Genomic DNA, 20352 nt, shown 5'->3' with positions numbered 1-20352 from the left:
TTTTCCTTAACACAGTGTTCTACTAACTAAAGCTACCCAGTGCTGGGTGTTGATTTTATGTTGTCACATTTTTGAAGTTTCTCTCTGAACTTCAGTTTCCTCAGTTCTGTACCCTGTGAAATGGGTATAATATTACTCCTAGGGCTACGAGGTTCTGAAATTCAAAGGATACATGAATGTAAAGGTCTAGGACAGTCCTTGACATTGAGTTGACACACAGTAAGTGTTGGTATTGCTCTTGTTAACATTAAGCATTTTTGAGTCAACAAGTAAGTCCTACACATTTACAAGATGCATTCTTCTAACTGAACGGGCTCCATTGATTTGATATAAGCATGCTGTGTATGTAACTGTAAAGGACTGGCGCTGGCACTGGAACGTTGTTGTTTTTGCTGTTTCCCCGATTACTGTATTTTAACAAATGAGCTAGTATAAATGAAAGTCCTTTGAAAAGCAGAAATGCAGTAGAACAAACTGAGGGTTGATGGAGGGTAGGAGAGAGGGGAAAGTGAGTGATGGGCATTGAGGAGGGCACTTGTTGGAATGAGCACAGGGTGTTGTATGGAAACCAATTTGACAATAAATTATATTAAAATAAAATACAAAAAAATTAATAAGAAAATTAAAAAGTTAAAAAATAACAGTGCTGTTATTAAAACACATGCCTTATGCAAATTATGGATTTTATTGTACAAAAACAAGGAATAAAATTAAAATAATGGAATACAAAAAAAAAGAAAAGTAGAAATTACTATACTTATAAAGAAACATTAATATGACTCCATGCCAACACTGGCCTTGGTGCCAGATTTTTTAAATTTTTTATTTTGTTTTTTTATGAGAGAAAGAGCATCTCATACATGTATGTGAGCATGTGTGAGTGGGGGAGGGGCAGAGAGGGAAAGGGAGAGAGAGATGGGGCCTGGGGGGGGGGGGTGGGGGTGGGGAAGGAATCCTAAGCAGGCTCCATGCTCAGTGCAAAGAGGCTGACATGGGGCTCAATCCCATGACTCTGGGATAATGACCTGAGATGAGATCAAGAGTCAAGGCACTCAACTGACTGAGCCACCCAGCCTCCCCTTGATGTACATTTTTATTGAATCTCCACAGCAAGCAACTCTCAATTTGAAAATTTCAAAGGAAACTGAGACTGGGAAAAGTTAAGAAATTCACCAAGGACCATAAAGCCATCAAGTCATGTTGGGGCATCTCCAAAAGGGCTTTCAATAAATAAAGATAAGGAAAAGCCAAAAAATATAGGTTCAGTTAAATTGCCTTATTTTGTATTTAAAGGGATATGGTGTGGGAAGAACATGTTGTTTGTGTTTAGGTTATTAAAATTGATAGGTCTGCTCATAAATGTAAGCAAACCTCTTTGGGGAAAAAAAAGTTGGGATAAATATTGGGAACATACAGCTCATCATTTTGAACAAGTACATTTGCTCATATTACATTTGTTCATTTGTATGCTGACAAAGTTTCATTGTGTGGCAAAGGTAAAGGAGTCAGGAAGGACTGACAGGGACCTGGGACCCCAGTGTGCTGGCACACTCCTGCCTCCATAAATAGTACATGATGGCAGTGATACCTCCTTGCATGGTATAATTCATTGTTTCAATAATTAATGTTGCCAGTGAATGTTTCTAAGAGTTCCAAAGGTAAATAATTTACTGTAATTACCAAGGAGGAGTGATATTACTTATTTGTTAGAACTTAAAAAAAAATGGATCCTTTGTGAAAAGTGACCTCAAGGCCCCAAATGTAGGATTGATACTGTGCTAAAAAATTAAAGTGAGTATCACCACCAACTTTATACTAATATTTGCCCTATTCTGAAGGTTAGTTGGTTGGAGTCTCCAGAAGTCAGTAAAATTAGTGAATAAGGCTGGACTAACACTAACACATAATCTTTGGTTAATCCATGTAGAATTTAGGAACTTTCTGAAGTGATGTGTTGCTTCTGAAGTGTTAGGACCTTGCTATTGTTGACTCTAATTCTATCCCAATTTGATTTCAGCGTTTTAAAAAAAAAATCTTTGTAATTCACTGTAAGTTTTTAAATTTATGTTTTATTATTGAAGTTATACAAACAAATAAAAAGCCATGTCATTTTATAAGACGTACTCATTAGGAAAAAAGAAAAGAATTCACATATATACCTTCAGCCTCCAATTTCTCCTCTCCAGACACAACTGCTTAGCGTACCTTTTGATAGCTCTTATCATGTGCTTTCGTGTGTCTAAAATGTATATGTGGCTTCTTGTTGGCTTTCACCCATTTCAGGAATTATTTATTCACTTCCCAAAATGGAAGATGAAGCTGTTACTTTAAATACCTCTTCTCTCCCACCATGCACACTTTCCATCCCCTTACTTTCCCCCAAACAGTTGTATTTTACTTTGGTTATGCCAGCATTTAGTGCTTCTATTATGCCTATGTAAATGCTTTCCACAGATGTGAAATGTATTGATTGAATTTTCTTTTTGGCACAATATTTTGCTTTCCCTGGAGTTTTTTGCATTTGCTTGGTGTTCTCTCTACATATCACTGGTCCAGTCCACAAGTTCCTCCCAGTTATGCCAATCTCCTCTCAATATGATCACATTCATTAGGTGTTCTATAAATTTCATCTCTCTGTGAGCTTTCTTACTTGTCAAGTTCCTTGTAGTTCCACTGCATAGATGTCCTCCTGGGTCTTCCTTCACTGTCACCATGAAAATTCTCTATATTCTTATATTAGACCCTATATCTTTCCCCTTCTTGGTTGAATCCTTCACTTTGATGGAATACATCTTCCAATAGTTTCCTTACAGAGTTAGTGAGAAATATATTTGGGGGGGGGGTTATATTTCTGAAGATATCTTAATTCTATTTCCGTACCTTTTTTTGCCTGGTTTTAGAATTCTGGGTTGAATATCATTTCCTTTCAGGACGCTGAAGGAACTGCTCCATTGCCTTTAACTTCAGTTTTTCCTATTAAAAGACTGGTGGAAGTCTGCCATGTGTGATCACTTTTCCTCCCTAAATTTGTAGGCTCTTTCTTTGTCTCCAGATTCTAAAATTTCATGATGATGTGCTATAGTCGGTTTATATTCATAATGCTGGTCATTCAAGTGGATTGTTTTACTTTGGGAACTCAGGTCCTCTGCTTTGGGGAAGTTTCTTGAATTATTTCTTTGATTTCTTCTCTATTTCACTGTTTTTTTCTTTCTAAAACTTTTCTCTCTCTCTCTTTTTTTTTTTTTTGAAGAAAAGAAATGGGTTTGGAATTCCTGAAATAATCCTCTGCTTTCTTGTATGCTCTCCTATTTTCTACATTTGAAAATCTCCCCCTAACTTCTAGATATTTTTTCAACTTTAATGCTATCGTATTTGTTACTTTCTATGAGTTATTTTTTCTCTGAGTTTTTTGTTTGTTTTTAGTGTTTTATTGCTTTATAAGTATAAAAAGATCTCCTCTCTCTGGATATTAATGAAAAATTTTAAGTTTTCTTCTCACTGAAATGCCTCAGTTTCTTCTGATTTGCTTTTGTTCTGTTTATTTGTTTATCTTATTCCTCATATTATACACTTCACAACTGTCTCGTCACTCTTGGCTGTTTGCTCACTACTAAGCTCATGAGAAGCTCTCTGCACGGGAGCAGAAAGGCTTTTCATCCATGATCTACTGAAGTAATAAGCCAGAGACATTTCACTAGGAAATCCCAATTCCCACTGATTCCTAAGTCACTGGGAAATCCCAGAAAAGATTCCCATTTTCTGCCTGAGGCTCTGTCCCTATCTGTCTTGGAGACCAGTAAAGGAAGGCTGTTCTCTCCTCAAATACAGCTTCTGCCTTTTTCTCTTCTGAGAGTCCAATTGCACATGTTAAAACCTTTCACTGGGTTCCACATGTCTCGTACTATTTTCTGGGTTTTCCATTCTGTTTTTAAGTCCTTTCTTTTGTACATTTTTCCATCTACACTTCCAATTATCTGACCCTGTGTTCTATTGTGCCTAGTCAAGAACTGGCATTGTATTTAGACATGATCAAATGCCCATTTGATTCTTTCTTATGTAATTCCAGTGCCTTGTTAACTTTTCCACCTTTTCATTTCTTTCCTCTGTTTTTTCCTTCATGTTTTTCAACATACTAATTAAAGCTGTTGTAAAGTTCTTATTTGCTTACTTCAAAATGTAGGATGACCTGGGAGTCTGTTTATGGTATCTGTTTTATTTTGGTTTTTTTGTTCATGTGCTCTGGCCATGCTGGACATGATATATAAAAAGTTGTAGACAGGACACACCCGATTGATGATGTAATTCTCCATAAAGTGTGCACCCTCCCTCTGCTAGACAAATAGGGTGGTAGCTGATCATTTCAATCCAGTTGAGGTTTTGCTGAAATGAGGCAAAATTGTTCGCCTCCCTGGTAAACTTGGACTACCTCTGCTTTGTCCCTGGCCCTTCAGGGTCCTTAAGTGAAAATTTTGTGTGATCCTCTCCCCTGAGAAATCCCAAACTTCTAAATCTTTTTTTCATGAAACTGCCAAGAAGCAACACTGTGCCTTTTAGTGATTTTCTGGTTAGGTTTCTAGCTTTCTGTTCTGCACAGTCCCAGAATTCAGCAAATGTTCTGCACAGAAATCTGTGGCACGCTTAAGGCCACCCAGATCTCCACCAAAACTCCCTTGGTTTTTCTAGGCCCCAGTAGTGGCCCCTGCAGGTACAAAGCCCAAATTCTATCTGCACTGATAATTGACGAATGCATCCAAGTTAAACATGGCAACAAAAAGCCCACAGGGGTCTTCGAGCCCTTCCCTTCTCCGGAGGGCAGCTCCCCTTGTTCTCTGTGCCTTTTGTCCATGGCATTCAGAGCCCATCTGCATACTTACCAGGTGTGCTTGCAGCAGCAGTAGGCTTCCACTAGCTACTCTGCCCCACTTGGAAACAAAAGTCAGCAAAGTGGGTTTTTTTTTTTTTGAGACATGCGAAATAATTTTATAATTGTAAGATGAACTTGGAGATGTGTTCAAGTAGCTGAAATCATGGTTAGCGTTACTTCTGTGATATTTCTTTTGCCATGTCAGTTACTGAAGATGCTGTCCTAGAAGACTGAAATAAAACAGGGCACCTGGGTGGCTCAGTCAGTTAAGCATCCAACTCTTGATTTCAGCTCAGGTCATGATCTCTTGGTTCATGAGATTGAGCCCTGCATTGGGCTCTGCGCTGACAGCCTGAAGCTTGCTTGGAATTCTTTCTCTCCCTCTCTCTCTGCTCCTTCCCCCTGCAGGCACCCACTGTCTCTCTTTCTCTCAAAATAAATAAATAAACATGAAAAAAATGTGTTTCTTTTAAACTCATGCAGTGGTATGTATAGAAAAAAAGACTCAGAGGCACCTGGGTGGCTCAGTCAGTTAAGCGTCTGACCTCTTCTCAGGTAATGATCTCGCAGTTTGTGGGTTGGAGCCCCACATCGGGCTCTGTGCTGACACTCAGAGCCTGGAGCCTGTTTCAGATTCTGTGTCTCCCTCTCTACCCCTCCCCCACTCGAGCTCGCTCTCGTGCTCTCTCTCTCTCTCAAAAATGAAGATTAAACATTTTTTTAAAAAAGGTTAAAATAAAACAACTTATCAATAAACTTTGTTTTCTATTCTTGAAACTTCAATGTAGACCTATAGAGGAGTAAGTACAAATTTATTTTGACTATCTGAACTTACAGAGACATACAGGTATATTTTGTAGGTACAGAGAAACCAGTGTCTTATGTGAGTTATTGATGCCTTATATCATTTTATTTTGCAGCATCTAACATTTACAAGAGAATTTGATTCAGATTCTCTTAGACATTATAGCTGGGCTGCAGATACCTTGGACAATGTCAATCTTGTCTCAAGTCCTGTTCATTCTGGGTAAGTAATCTAAAAGTCACTTTCCTTTATCCCATTAAATGAACATTACATTTGTTATTTGTATTTATAAATTCATATTGACAAGCTTTATACGTATGAAATATTGTTCTTCTAAAAGACTTCATTAGTGAGTATATGTCATATATATTTGTAAATCATTTGTAAATGTTCTTTTCTGAGCAAATTGCTATACCTGTTTTTTGTTGAAAAAAAAACACTGTTGGAAAGGAAAATAATTAAAGTATTGGTAAATCTAGTCATTTCCCTTAATTTTACTTTATTCAGATAAAGTTTTTATTTCTGAGTGTCTGATTTTCCTTTCTAATGGAAAGTTATATATGGAGGTATTTCTGTTCATCCCTTGCTGACTGCTCTTGTGCTTTGCTTCACATGATGAAACACCTGAAATCTTCAGACCAGTTTGGTACCTCCTGCACTCCTGAAATAAAATTATGATTAAGTCTTATTAAATTACAATTAGAAGAAAAGAAATTAATTTTTAAAAGAAAAGAAGTGAATGTACCAATGTGTGTACCCCAGAAATGCTGTGGTAAAAACCACATTGAACAGGCTCCTTACCGCTGCCCCGCTGGTAGCAGAATTAGAGGTGGGCGGTTTACAAGGTAGCCTGCTCTAACTACTGAATTGATAATCAGTGCATATTTACATATGGGATTCTTCACCTGTCAGTAATTAAAACTTGGGATAGTTGATGCCACACAAATGAAATAGAAATCATTGAGATAACGAAAATTTCAAGGTATTTTCACCTCTAAATTTGGCATTTAGGCCATAAATTAGTTGTGATCCAGGACAAGGACAGAGTAATTTGGAATTAAATTAGTTAACAGTAATTAACATTTCTGAAATGCTATATGTGTTATATGAATTATTTTCTGCTGCTTTTAATTAAAATAAATTGTAATAGCTTTACCTTTTTATGTGCCTGGCATTGTGTTAAATGTTTTACATGTATTATCTTACTTAATATTTTTTTGAACCTTAAAATGACACTGTGAGATAAGTTTTACCACTATCCCCATTTTGCAGATGAAAAGTCAGACTTAGAGTAATGCTGCAGGTTAAAGTATCCTACAGAATTGTGGCTTGTAGCACAAATAATTGCAATATCATTCAAATGGAAGTAATTGATGTGAAAGTACTTTGTAAACTATAAACTACATATACATATTCTTTGACTAATTAACATTACATCTCTTTAACTCAATTACAAAATACTTTAACTATGGAGTAATAATTTTTAATTGCTTAAAATAGTTACATCATTGATGTTAGATGTTTATGGGTCTCAACTTAGAAAACCAAAAAACAGTCAGTTGGGAAGGAAACTGACATACTTAGGATACATTCAGTGAGCCACATGTTGAAGAGGTTCTTTGTATCAAGCTTGGTGAATGCCCACCATGTTACAAAGACCTAGAGCAAGCGTTTTCTCTACATAGGAAAGAAGTGTGTCATTTAGGAAACTTTCGTGCTTTGCTTTTGTGCTTTGCTTCAAATGATAGTTGGAACTTCAAATGAGAAATTGAGGGATCATAGAATAATAAAATCAGAGGTGAACTTTCCTGTACATTGGAGATGATGAAATGTTTGACTATGCAAATTCTCTCTCCTTCCTCTTGAATTTATTGAAGGCAATAGACATGTCCAGGAAAGCAAAAGTAATGGCAGCTGGCGTGGGCTTATTTGAAAAGGAAAATATAGACTTGGTATACACTTGGAAATGGTTCACTAGTGCTGTCAGGTCTTAGGGAGTAGCTTCTATAGCCACTGAAGGCGAATGTTTTTCCAGGTTGTCCCACAAATGCCAAATGCCTTAGTTTCATTTTCTGACAGTTTTTATTTTTCCTTTGCTTATCATTGACATTTTCTGTTGCTTGCTTCTAATTATCTTCCATTAATTTCTCCCATTTGCTTTCTAAATTATTTTGCAGCTATTCTTCTCCACTTCCTCAGTATGATTCAAGGTGATAACTGTGTCCTTTATGTGAACCATCCTTTTTTGTATTTTTAATTTATGTGACGTTTTCCCACACTTAGATGTGTCAGTGTCTGTAGTGTATCAGCTTTTGTCATCCTGCTGTTCTTACAACTAGAAACATTCGTATGTTAGTTTTAGGATTATTTGTAGAATTACTGCTTTAGTTTAAGTATTAATAAGATACAAAAGATATGATTAAACATCACCTTTTGATTTGTTTCTATGAGTTGTATTGCATGAAATTTTATTTTGCATAGAATATGTAAATAATGAGTTTGGAAAACAATTCATGATGTTATTGAATAACAGGACCTTTACCCTGCTTAATATTTATTCTCTCCTTTCCTCAGTCTATTGGCTCTATAAAGTTGAAAACCTTAGAACAATAAATTACTGCTAATGAGTACCAACTAGGCACTGGGTGCTACGCAGAATCCAGAGAAAGAGCTTCTTCTAATTTGTCGTTAAAATCTTCTAAGACATGTTTTGTTTTGTTTTTTTCCATTTGTGTCTGATATTCTTTGTGGTTTGGATATTTTTATATTGACACTGATGACCTTCTTAAACTACCCTCATATTGCTCACCTACAAGTGTTTTATATATATCTTTTTCATATAGATATATTTTTAGTGTTAGTAACCGCATCTGACCTAGGCGGTTCCAAAGCACCTCTAACAAAATAGTTTTTGTTCAATGGGTCATTCAGTAAACATGTATTATGTGCTTACTGTATTTAGGAACTGTGCTCAGCCCTGCAGGTCAAGCAGCAAACAAGGCAGGTCTGATCCAAATTACTATCTATATTATTGAGATCAGCTCTTTGTTGCCAAGGCAAACACTGCCCTCCAAGTGTAAACACTCTGTGTTTATATGTGCTAATACAACCACATTTTCAAACCCAGAGTTGACCTCGAATCATTTTTAATTCATTCTGTTGCTAGTATTCCCAATCACAAGTTGATTTTCACTACTGAATGCTGGGAAAGATAAGATTTTGTCTTAGGCTTCTTTATAAATTTGCCCTATTATCTTCATTACTGAGTAAAGATAGTTATTAAATATGTGTGTGTCCAAGACAAGACAATGTAGGCTCCCCAGAGCAGTTTCAAGTGAGCCTTGTCATTTAGCACCCGAGGCAATTCATGTGGACACTTGCACAAGTAGATAAGTGTCTTTATCTTTGATGTGAAAGGTGTGTATTGTGTTTTGTTTTAGAGGGGTTAGTCTCTTCCCCTCTTACTTTGAACATTACACGGGTTCCAACCTCTCAAAGTAGATCTAATGTTACACACACACACACACACACACACAAAAACATAACCCAGAGGAAAATGGCTAAATCCAAAATAAGCAGAAGGGTATGAAGTTGATTCTACCTCACTGATGACCAGAATTGGTCCTGGACATCTGATTGCCTAGGAAATGATCACCATGCTATTGCCTTTTTCCATGGGGATGGCAGGTCAGTTGCTTTGAGGAAGAGGTTACTCTTCCAAGATCAAGTCCCCAGTTAGCACCTCCATGCAAGTTCCTAAAATCTATTTGCAAGATGTTAGAACTCTATTTAGATGAACTACATTTTAGTGGAAGATTTTTGATGGATGGGATTTTCCACCACCACCCCCAATACTATAGGTATTCAAACAATTTTCTCATTATCAACATTTATTGCTGTTGCAGTAATAAGCATATTTTCACATGTGGAAGTTGGAATGCACAGGGGCATAGTGTTCTCCTGTCTGACCTCCACTCTTCCATGAGTCGGATTCACTGGTTTATGTTACCAGAGTGCTTTATGACACCAGAGATTTGGGGACGACTCTTCATGAGCATGTGAAAGGAATCGAGAATTGCAATATGCTATTACCCAGATGAGATATTATAAGTTTCTCTATATTTTCATATCTACATGCAAACAAATATTTTTTCTTCATTAGCTTTAATGTAAAGGCCAATGACAGAATTATAATATATAATTTAGAGACATCTTCTAAAAAGTCTAGGTTACTAGTTTTGTATGGCTGTGTAAATACTCAAGTATAGGTTATTTTCAACAGTTTTAAAGTCAAATTTATACTGCAAGGATTAAATCCCTTTCCATCAAAATTGCCTTGGCAGAACTAGGCATCTGCTTTTGTTCTTATATTCTGCTTTGTGATAGTGCAAATTAGACTGGTATGATTAAATATGTACATATTTATTTTAGGAGTTGTACATGTTAAGACATACCATGGAGTTTCATCTGACTTGTCAGGGAGTGAGAGTCCAGCATATGGCTGAAACCACTTATAGTGGTTAAAATGACCTTTGAATACAGCATAAGCCATCTGCAGAGGCCACATATGGCAGCCTGGTTTGGGTTTTTAAATGCACAACAGTTTTTGTTACAGCTTTGAACCATTCACTGTTCCTCAATTGGAGCATCTGACAAAGTGGTTGGCTTCTACTAGGAGGCCACATCCCACCAATAATAAGTTGTCATGTTTCCCTTTTTGCCCAATTCACAAGTTAAATGCATGTTTGGTGTGACTCCACTGTATTTACTTCCAGTTTATTTTTAAAGAGAGGAAATGATAGCCACATTGTCGTTTTAAACCTTAACATTTAATTTCAAAACCTGCTGTGAAGATGGTTTATATGTATCCTTGATTTGGCCTCTGGTCTTTCCCTACAGGTTTCTGGTTAGCTTTATGGTGGATGCAAGGGGAGGCTCCATGAGAGGGAGCCGTCACCACGGGATGAGAATCATCATCCCCCCGCGCAAGTGTACGGCCCCCACCCGAATCACCTGCCGATTGGTAAAGAGACATAAACTGGCCAACCCACCCCCCATGGTGGAAGGAGAGGGATTAGCCAGTAGGCTGGTAGAAATGGGTCCTGCAGGGGCACAATTTTTAGGGTAAGTGATTTTGTCAATTTTTATCTTGGCCCTTGTATGATATATTTGGTTTTCTTTGCCCTTTTTAACTCAAGTAGTTAACTATTAAGACGGCATAGTCGGACCATTTTGATTGAGTACACCTCTCGTGTAGCGTCAAAGGTCACAAAGCTGTGTAATTCTGTGAAAAGCGAGTAGGCTGATACTTCCTTAACTCAGTTTGCTGGTCAAAGCTTTTACTAACCAAGAAGCATGTTCTCTGCTCAGTGAGTGCACGGAACCCCAGCAGCCCCTGTAGAAGTCAAGGCACCATTCTTAAGAAAAAATACAGATGTTGGAATTATATGAATAACTGGCTACTATGGGTACATGCCTTTTTAAGAGATAATTTGTAGGGACATAATCCATTGTGATAATGATATTTTACAAAAAGGAAAAATAAATTCTTTTCCTGAGGTGGCACTTGGGTGCAAATCAGGCAGGCTCTGTCGTGACGGACAGTTTGTTCACAATTTCCCCTTCTCGTTTCTCTTCCTGCTGCATGGATGTTATTCAGTAAACTGCATCTTCCTACCAATCCTCCCCCTGTAAATGAGGGTGAGAGTTTGGTTAGCCGAATCCTGCAGCTTGGGCCTCAAGGAACAAAATTTATTGGGTAGGATCTTTATAGACAAGATTCAGAATGTCTACAATTCTTTCTCCATTTTCAATTTTTTTCTTTCACACCCATGGTCTTATTCTTGTCTTAAGTTTCTTTTTATTTTTTCAGTTTTTAATGCTTTCAGTTGATGTGTGTCACTGAAAGAAACAAAAATCATAGTGGCTTGACTTAATGTAGCATCGCTACCTATCTTGTGCTTCTCCGGCATGTGGAATTTCCTGCAAGCATTCTGCTTCGTAACTTTGTGCTTTTGTAAACCTTTCTTTAATTTGAAATGTTTCAACTGAATATGGTAGTTTTTAAGACAGACTGACAATCTAATTTTAACCCGGTGTAAGAGAAAGTATTTGCAGGCTTTGAATCAACATTTGCTGTAAATGATATATATGTGTGTGAATATATATATGTGTATGTATATATATATATATATATATATATGTATGTATATATATATATGTGTGTCTAGAGTTACATTTTCTTCAAAGTACATACTTATGCATACTAAGTAATCTTCATGGTCTTTGAGAAAGAAAAGTCCTCAATAAGTAAACTGATTTTGATAAATGTTGGGGCTAGAAGATATTTAAAGCAAGCCAAATAGGCAGCAGATAGAATATTCTACTACAGTTATTAAATCGTCTTGTTTTGTTTTGTTGAAGCCGAAATGTGTTGGTATCTGTTGTTTGTTTGCTTGTCTGTCTGGTTGGGGGATTTGCCTTGGCAGTCTGCATGAAGAAACCTGTTATGAAAACTTATGCTTGGCTTTCACCTTGGTCAGAGGCCCTGGTTCATACCTTCTCTCCAGTGTTGTTCAATGTCCTACACAAAGCCACATTCCTCAAATATTTACAGAGACAGTATCTGATACATTAACCTGCAAAGATTGTATCTAGTTCTCAAAAAAAACAAAAGTCAAATCAGATGTGGTTAAAAACTATGGTAAATATCTTAACTCTTGAAATTATTAACACTCTTAGGAGTAGTTGATTTTGTTTTTATCTACCAAAAAATAAAGGCATTATTAAAAAATGTTGAAATCCTTAATTTGAATTAATTCTAATTATTTTGTCAAAAGTAAAATGATCATATTTATCATCCTATTTTAAGAGAATGCTTTTGTGATAAATGAAATGTTCATACATATTCATGTTATTGGATCAATACAACAACTAGCCCTTTTTATGCTCTTACCTATCTGAACCCGTATCTTCTGTTGTGACATGCACATAAACGTGTAGAGTAAGAGGTGAGGTTACATACAACCTCTGTAGGAGAATAATGATACTGTCTACTAAATGTCATAAAATAAAGCTGCACAATCCAACTACATAAACTGTGTGTGATTGTGGTCTGCTTACTTCCATTCATCCTTTTTAGCCATTTATCCTATTTTAAAATTTAACAAAATGATTCCTGTGCTTGATTGGCTGTCTTCAATTTGCAGCCATTCTTATACATTCTTCTGCAAAAGGACACTGTCAAAATTTAATATATCGTTAGATTACAATTTCAAACCAGCAAGTGCTTTTTCAGAAAGTTTAAATATTTCTGTGCAGGTTATTATAGTGTTAGGAAATTAAGCTGCCCACGACCATCTCACAAATTAAACATCAGAGAAAACTGCCTTAACCATACAGGCCATTAAAAGTCATGGAAAGTCACTGTTGGAGGGAGTGAATTGTTATGTCAACTGTTTGCTTGCGAAGGGACAAACACCTGTGATCTTTCAAAATAGGAAATCTATAGAATTTCTTTTTCAAAGAAATGACTGTGTCCTTTTAAATCATTAGCTTTTTGTATAATATGATATACCTATTGTGTTTTTAAAAATGGACCAACTTCCTTATGGTCTGTTTTAATCTTTCAATTCCTTGATTCAAAATTCCTGTTTATATGTGCTGAATATTTTCTCCCATATTAAATCAAATGCCTAACATATGATAGGCCCTTATGAATTGTTTGTGAATGAATGAATGATGGCATGTTATCAGGCTTCTGATATATTACTTATTAGCAAATGATTCTGCAGCTTTGAAATCATTCCCAACCTTAGTGGCACCTCTGATTTTCAAATGAATACTGTTAATGAAACTTTTTTTTTAAGTATGATACTATAAACATATTTCATTTTGATACCAAAATAATGTGGATTTCTTTTCCAGCCCTGTCATAGTGGAAATCCCTCACTTTGGGTCCATGAGAGGAAAGGAGAGAGAACTCATTGTTCTTCGAAGTGAAAATGGTGAAACATGGAAGGAGCATCAGTTTGACAGTAAAAATGAAGATTTAACCGAATTACTCAATGGCATGGATGAAGGTAATGGTGACAAGTCCTGGTTTCTGTCAATGTCTGCAGGTAGAAATCAAAGGCATGACTACACCAGAGTTAACTGCACCTGAACCTCACATGTCTGCATCCTGAGCTTGGGGTCTGGTTCCTCAGCGTTTAGTGCTCTTATCTGTATCCAAGGCATGAAGTTCCAGTCAATCCAACAGCCTTTTGTTTTCATAACACTAATGTACAAATACCACTTGATGATTCTTTCCATCTTCAATGAGATATATTAATCTTTCCAAAACCTGAGAAAGTTTTCTAAATGAAAAATGTGTCAGGAGGAGGGGAAATAATAGTGGAAGGTATGCAAAGCATGCAGGACATTTTTAAGAAAATATGTTCACATTTTACTTTCGGAGTGATTATTTCTGGATCCTTTCTTGTGTCTCCATCTTCTCCCCGATTATGTCAACATTCTTCGTGAATTTTTAACTTCTGTTGGGCAATAATAAGTTGCAAGACTAATTATTGGAGTCTGTGTCGTAGTCTGTGACCTAGTAGGGCACATAGCCGAGTGTGTCACTTCCCATACACACCTTCTTCAGCTCTCTGACCCTTAGAACAAAGCAGGTTTTCTTAGTAGACATTGGGAATGGACTTGTTTTGAGAGTAGGTACTTGATGCAGACTTTTCCTTTAAAGGGGTGAAAAACAATTAGAGGCCAAATGCATCACAGAATGACTCTAATTTTTTTAAGTTTGTTTGTTTATTTATTTATTTATTTAGAGCAAGCTAGCGGGAGAGAGGGGGAGAGAGAGAGAGAATCCCAAGCAAGCTCTGCACTGTCAGTGAAGAACCTGATGTGGGTCTCAAACTCATGAACTGTGAAATCATGACCTGAGCCAGTCAGACGCTAAACCGACTGAGCCTGACTAATCTTTATACTGACTCCCTAATCACTACAAATTCAGCAATTGTTTTAAAGAATAGCTTTATTGGAGATATAGTTCACCTGCCATAAAATTCGCTGACCTAGCATTTAATTCACTGGCTTTTGTAATGCACCCAGCACAGTCTTCTGGTTTCAGAGTGACGACAAAGGCGCTAGAACGACTCTGGTGTTTGAGGGATGACCATGGTCAAGTTCTTTGGTCCCTGTGAGCCTCTTTGACTTCTGCAAAATGGAGATACCTTCCTTACTTCATAGGGCTGTTACTGGGAAAAAATAATTCTGTGAAGCACTTATGAAATACAGCCTTTGTCACATAGTAAGTCCTCAATAAATATCAGCTGTTGTCGCTATTCATTCTATAGAAAAAAATCGTCCTATCAAAGGTTCTGTAAAAGACACAGTTCATCACTGCCAACCAAGAATTTAAAGATTTTTTACAGCAGGGTAGGAGGAAATTAGTAATTGTTGAGTTTCTAGCATTTGTGAGAGAGTGATAAATTCCTTTCTGTATGAAAATTTAAAAAAAAAAGTATAGTACTATAAAGTAGGTAGTTTTAATTACACTTTTAAAAAATTTTTCTTTGAATATTTATTTACTGTTTATTATTTTTTTATTTTTGTAATGTGTATTTTTGAGAGAGAGAGAGAGTCAGAGTGTGAGCGGGAGAGGGGCAGAGACAGAGGGAGACACAAAATCTGAAGTAGGCTCCAGGCTCTGAGCTGTCAGCACAGAGCCCAACACAGGGCTCAAACCCATGAACCCTGAGATCATGATCTGAACTGAAGTCAGACACTTAACCAACTGAGCCACCCACGTACCCCTTTAATCACCCTTTATAGATGAGGGAGCAGAAGTTCAGACAAGTCAAGTCACTTACCTAATATTACCCAAACTAAGTAGCAGCGCTGGGGTTAGAAATCTGGTTCTATCTTGTTTTCAAAGATTTAACCATATCCCACTTATTTTAGAAATGTGTGTCCTGTGGAGAAGAAAATAAATGGAAACAGGAAAATTCCTACCAACCTCTAGATTTAAGGTTCAGGAGAATAATCATCTTAAATGAGCATATATTAAATGTTTACATATGATACTGATATTTATATCATATATCAGCTATATATTCAAATAATCTCTGATAGGAACATGCAGTGGTAATTATGATTTCTAATTTTTATTACCTAGTCATTCTCTTCTAAGGAAATTGATAAGGAAACACAATTAAAAATTTTAAAAAGAATACATCTTAAGAGAATGAATTGAATTAGCATTTTGAAAATAGTAAAAGAATATAGATGATTCAGGATTCAAAAATGGAGAGAATAAGAAAAATGGGTTATCCAGAGAGGGTGGTTATTTTAAGGAAAATAAAGTATGTAAATATTTTCATGTATCTAGTATTTCTTAAATGCCAATGTAGATTATTAGTTTGTGATGTGTAGCGTCTCCTACACAAGGAGTTTGTTTCTTTTCTTTCTCTCTTTGTCTGTCTTTCTTTCTTTCTTTCTTTCTTTCTTTCTTTCTTTCTTTCTTTCTAGATACCTACCTTGATACTGTAACCTCTTGAAGGCAGGGTACATGTCTTAATCACCTTTGAACCCCCAGTGTCAGGCACAATGCTGATTTAGGTTTTCCCCCTTTGCTGGTAAGGGGCAGAAGGAGGAACTTCTCAAAATATGTAGCTAGCTGGAGGAAAAGTTCTCATTGGTCTATTTCTTCTACCCCAAATGTCATTAATGTTAATCTACAGGAGAAGAAAATTAAAGGGGAGCATTTACTTTGAGGAAATTTCTGAGAAATTAACATTATTCTAGGAAGAATACTGAACATTCTAAAACAGTACTGCCTAGTAGGTGATGATTTATACGATGATGGAAATACTCTATACATGGGCTGTCCAAGAGTAATCACTAGTCACATGTGACTCCGGAGTACTTGAAATATGACTTGTACAGTTGAGGAAGGTAATATTTAATTTTCTTTAATTAATTTCAGATAGCCACATGTGGCCACTCGCTACCTCATTGGACATTGTAGTTCTAGCAAAAACACTGAATATTCAAATATAGTCTCCTTCATTTTGGAGTATAGATTATAATATGTCCATCCTACCAGGCACAGGTAGAATTTTTGAAAAAAAAAATAGTAGATTCTTTTTTTTTAAGTTTATTTATTTATTTTGAGAGAGAGAAAGAGACAGCAGGGGAGGCGCAGAGAGAGAGGATCCCAAGGAGGCCCTGACACAGGGCTCGAAATCATGAACTGTGAGGTCATGACTTGAGCTGAACCCAAGAGTCAGACACTTAACTGACTGAGCCACCAGTTTTTGGGGCACCCGCAATTTTTTTTCAATGTTTAAGGATTATTTATGGAATGGATTTCCATGGTTTCATGCTGATTATCTTCATTTTGTTTTTATTAAACCAGTTTTAAATTGGAATTAGTCATATCTTTGCTTAGAAATTATGCCCCTCGAGCTTCCATACTCAGGACATATGTCAAGAAATGATGATATTAGCCCTCTGTCCTGGATTCTGTGTGTTATCTTGGAAATAGTAGATAGAGTTTCTTTGTTACATTTTTAAAGACCAGTTAAACTTTGGTTCTATTTTAGGCAATTAAAAGAAAACGTAAATACTTCTAGGCTTAAAGAATCTAGCACTGGAAGTACTTCAGCAAAAATAAGGACTAAATTCTCCAGGCACAGTGGTTTTCTTCATGGATTAAGTTTTAAAGTAACAATAATGAAGGAAGTACTATACATATTTTATAGCTGAAACTCAATCAGATTTCATACCAAGCTTAAGCCCCACTTATCACCACTCTTCTCTAGTACCCAAAGACATTTCATTCATACTGGAACATCCCCCTTCTAAAAACAGACAAAAATCAAAATCATCCTATCTCTTAAAAAAAAATCCAACACTTCTATTTCCCTAAGGTCCAGCTATTCAAAGTTCTCATAGGAAAAGAAGCATGAGCGCAGAACAGAAGTTTTCATGTTGTGTTCTACCTTCTTCCCTCTGCCCCACCCCCCCTTTGTTTATTCCTGGATAGTTGTTAATGAGCATCATAACAATAGTACAGAAAATAAGCCAGTGACTAGATCACTCAAGACTTCCTTAAAGAAAAAGAAAAAAGCATCCTGTTGTTTTAACTTATTAATTTCCCCAATTTATAACAATAAGCCTTATCTGTCATCCATGGCAAGTGACTCTTGGTATTACATGTTTTATTATAAATGTCTCCTTTTTTACCCTCTTTTCCATAAATAAATTCTGCTCTGTAACTAATCTATATGCTATTTTTATAACCAGTCCTGTTGCACCTTATTCTCTGAAAAATCTTAAAACCCAAATGTTAAAAATCATCTTAGGCAATATTTTGATAACTGACTTTTACTATACCATGCAATTGTAAAGATTAGATATGGTTCTGTAATATTTCAAAACTTGCAAAGCCTTTCCAAGTGCACAAATGGAGTAGTTAGAATAGCTCCAAAGAAAGACAAGTGTAAGGAGGAGGATAATTTTCCTAGTGTAATATGGTGGTTAGGATCAGGATCTGTGGACGTCACATAGACCACAATTCCCATGCTGACTTCCTAGCTATGTTATCCTAACCAAGCACTCAGTCTTTCTAAAATTTCATTTAAGTCTGTAAAGTGAGGATACCTCATAGAGAGCTAAGGGGGAACTGATGAGCTAATATATGTAAAGTTCTTAATCCAAGGTCTGATGCATAAGAACCACTCAATCAATGTTAGTATTTGTCACGGCTGCCGTGTACAGTTGTGCAGGAGAGCAAGTAGGAACTGAAATCTTGCCTCTTCCCCTTGCCAGGACATCTGCTCCGACACTGGCCTGCAGGACAAAGAGGCAATCTTAACTAATGTTCCCAAGCCATTTACCTGCAGGGCGGTGTCTGTCCTAAGTGGCACCCTTTTCCAAATTGCACGTGGCTAATTGAAGCCCTGGTCAGGGTTGATGAAGGTGACATTCTCTCCATCACCACTACATAGTCAGGCAATGGTAGGAAAATAGATCTAGATCTAGACTTCTAAAGTCCAGGCTTCTGACCCCAAATTTGGTTGTTTTTCTATAATACCCCTTTGCCTTTCTGTATTCTCAAATGAAGGATGCCTATGAAAGTGTTTCGCATGAAACAAAAATGTTACTTAAATGTTAGCTGCTATTTAAATCTTGCATTACTCATCAAGGTACCATCTTAGTTCTTATATGACTCAAAAGGATATGGTGTGGATTCAAGAAAAACTGTCATTGCAAAATGTGGTAGAATTAAGATTTATTTCTGCCACTAGGAGCCTGGAGACACAAGCATCAATGGTTATGCTAATGAAGCAGGTGTGTTAGCAGAGCTCTACTGAAGTAAGAGGCTAGAATGACAGAGGACAGTTGGTCTGGGTGTGAAGAACTTGCTGTTACCAATAAGATATCATGTGGCAGAAGCGACTTTCCTCTTTGGAGGCGGACCCAGATCTTGTCCTAGCACTTTTTCTCTCTGCTGAGAAAAAGATACTGGAAAACACAAAATAAATTCATTCTGCTCCCCCCCAAAAACATCATCTTTAAAGCGAACCAAGTTGAATCTACTTTGTAAGTTTGTTTAAAATCTTTAGTTAAACTCACAAAGTTCAATTAAACATGTTTAAAATTCTGCCTCTAAAGTCAGACCCCAAAGGGTGTTTTGTGGTTTATGGTTTTGCTGGACCTGAGAGGATTCACTAGTAGAAGAATCCTTCCTCCTTGGAGGTCTTAAAATTGAAGAGCTGGAGAAATGCTCTAGTGTGGCACTGACACCAGGGTTGCCACTAGTTACACGTGGCTACAGGACACTTGAAATGGGGCCAGTGCACATTGAGATGTACTGTGAATGTAAACTACACCAGATGTGCAGAGCAACCCCCCAATCGATATCTCATTAATAATTTTTACATTGGCTACATGTTGGAATGGTAATGTTTTAGATATACTGGGCTAAATAAAAGATATTATTAAAATTGGGGCACCTGGGTGGCTTAGTTGCTTAAGTGTCTGACTCTTGTTCTCAGCCTAGGTCTTGATCTCAGGGTCGTGAGTTCAAGCCCCATGTTGGGCTTCTGTGTTGGGTGTGGAGCCTACTTTAAAAAAAAGATACCATTAAAATTAATTTTACCTGTTCCTTTTTAATTTTCCAGGGTGGCTATAAAGAAATTTAAAGTTCCAAATGTGGTTTGCATTATATTTCTTTTAGATGGTGCTTCTCTGGACAATGTATAGATTTGGAGAGACACATTTATTAGATTTTAAAATCAAAATCATTGCTACCTAAGCATCACAAGAATGCTTTGAACATATAGGAATTATGCTATTATTTTAAAATCCCAACCACTGTGTTGGACCAAAGTGTTGCTGAAGCTCTCCAAACAATGCCATCATGCCAGGAAAATGTTTCCTTCCTGTTGTCATTGTTTTCCCATGAGACCAAGTGAAAGTTTAAAATAATGCATTTTAGATAAAATAATTATGCTTTTTTTCTGTAAGTTGAAGCAGGAAAGAGAAATTGATAACTATAATGTCAAGTAACAGAAAACTAATTTTGCATAATTTTGTTATCTAACTATACTAACAATAATTACAGAGGCAGATGTTTCAGTTAAAAATTGCTACTTTGGTTCATTTCAAATGAACTCGT

General features: G+C 36.6%; 1 protein-coding gene across 5 annotated transcripts in view; it reads left to right on the top strand.

Annotated features, from left to right (window-relative positions):
- Window positions 1–20352, top strand: part of ANK3 (ankyrin 3) — a 679804-nt gene that overhangs the window by 591721 nt on the left and 67731 nt on the right. For 3 of the 5 annotated variants that reach the window (XM_027062065.2, XM_027062066.2, XM_027062067.2), the window contains 3 exons: window positions 5785–5891; window positions 10569–10793; window positions 13596–13750. In XM_027062065.2, the coding sequence (XP_026917866.1) occupies window positions 5785–5891; window positions 10569–10793; window positions 13596–13750 (487 nt within the window). Of the gene's footprint in view, window positions 1–5784; window positions 5892–7846; window positions 7880–10568; window positions 10794–13595; window positions 13751–20352 lie in introns of all 5 variants that reach the window. The other 2 variants (XM_053207647.1, XM_053207648.1) reach the window with 1 other exon arrangement.

The sequence above is a fragment of the Acinonyx jubatus genome, chromosome D2 (assembly GCF_027475565.1).
Source record: "Acinonyx jubatus isolate Ajub_Pintada_27869175 chromosome D2, VMU_Ajub_asm_v1.0, whole genome shotgun sequence".
NCBI classification, from domain to species: Eukaryota; Metazoa; Chordata; class Mammalia; order Carnivora; family Felidae; genus Acinonyx; species Acinonyx jubatus.
Note: the sequence above shows the minus strand (reverse complement) of the source record. Positions and strands in the feature narration are given on the sequence as shown.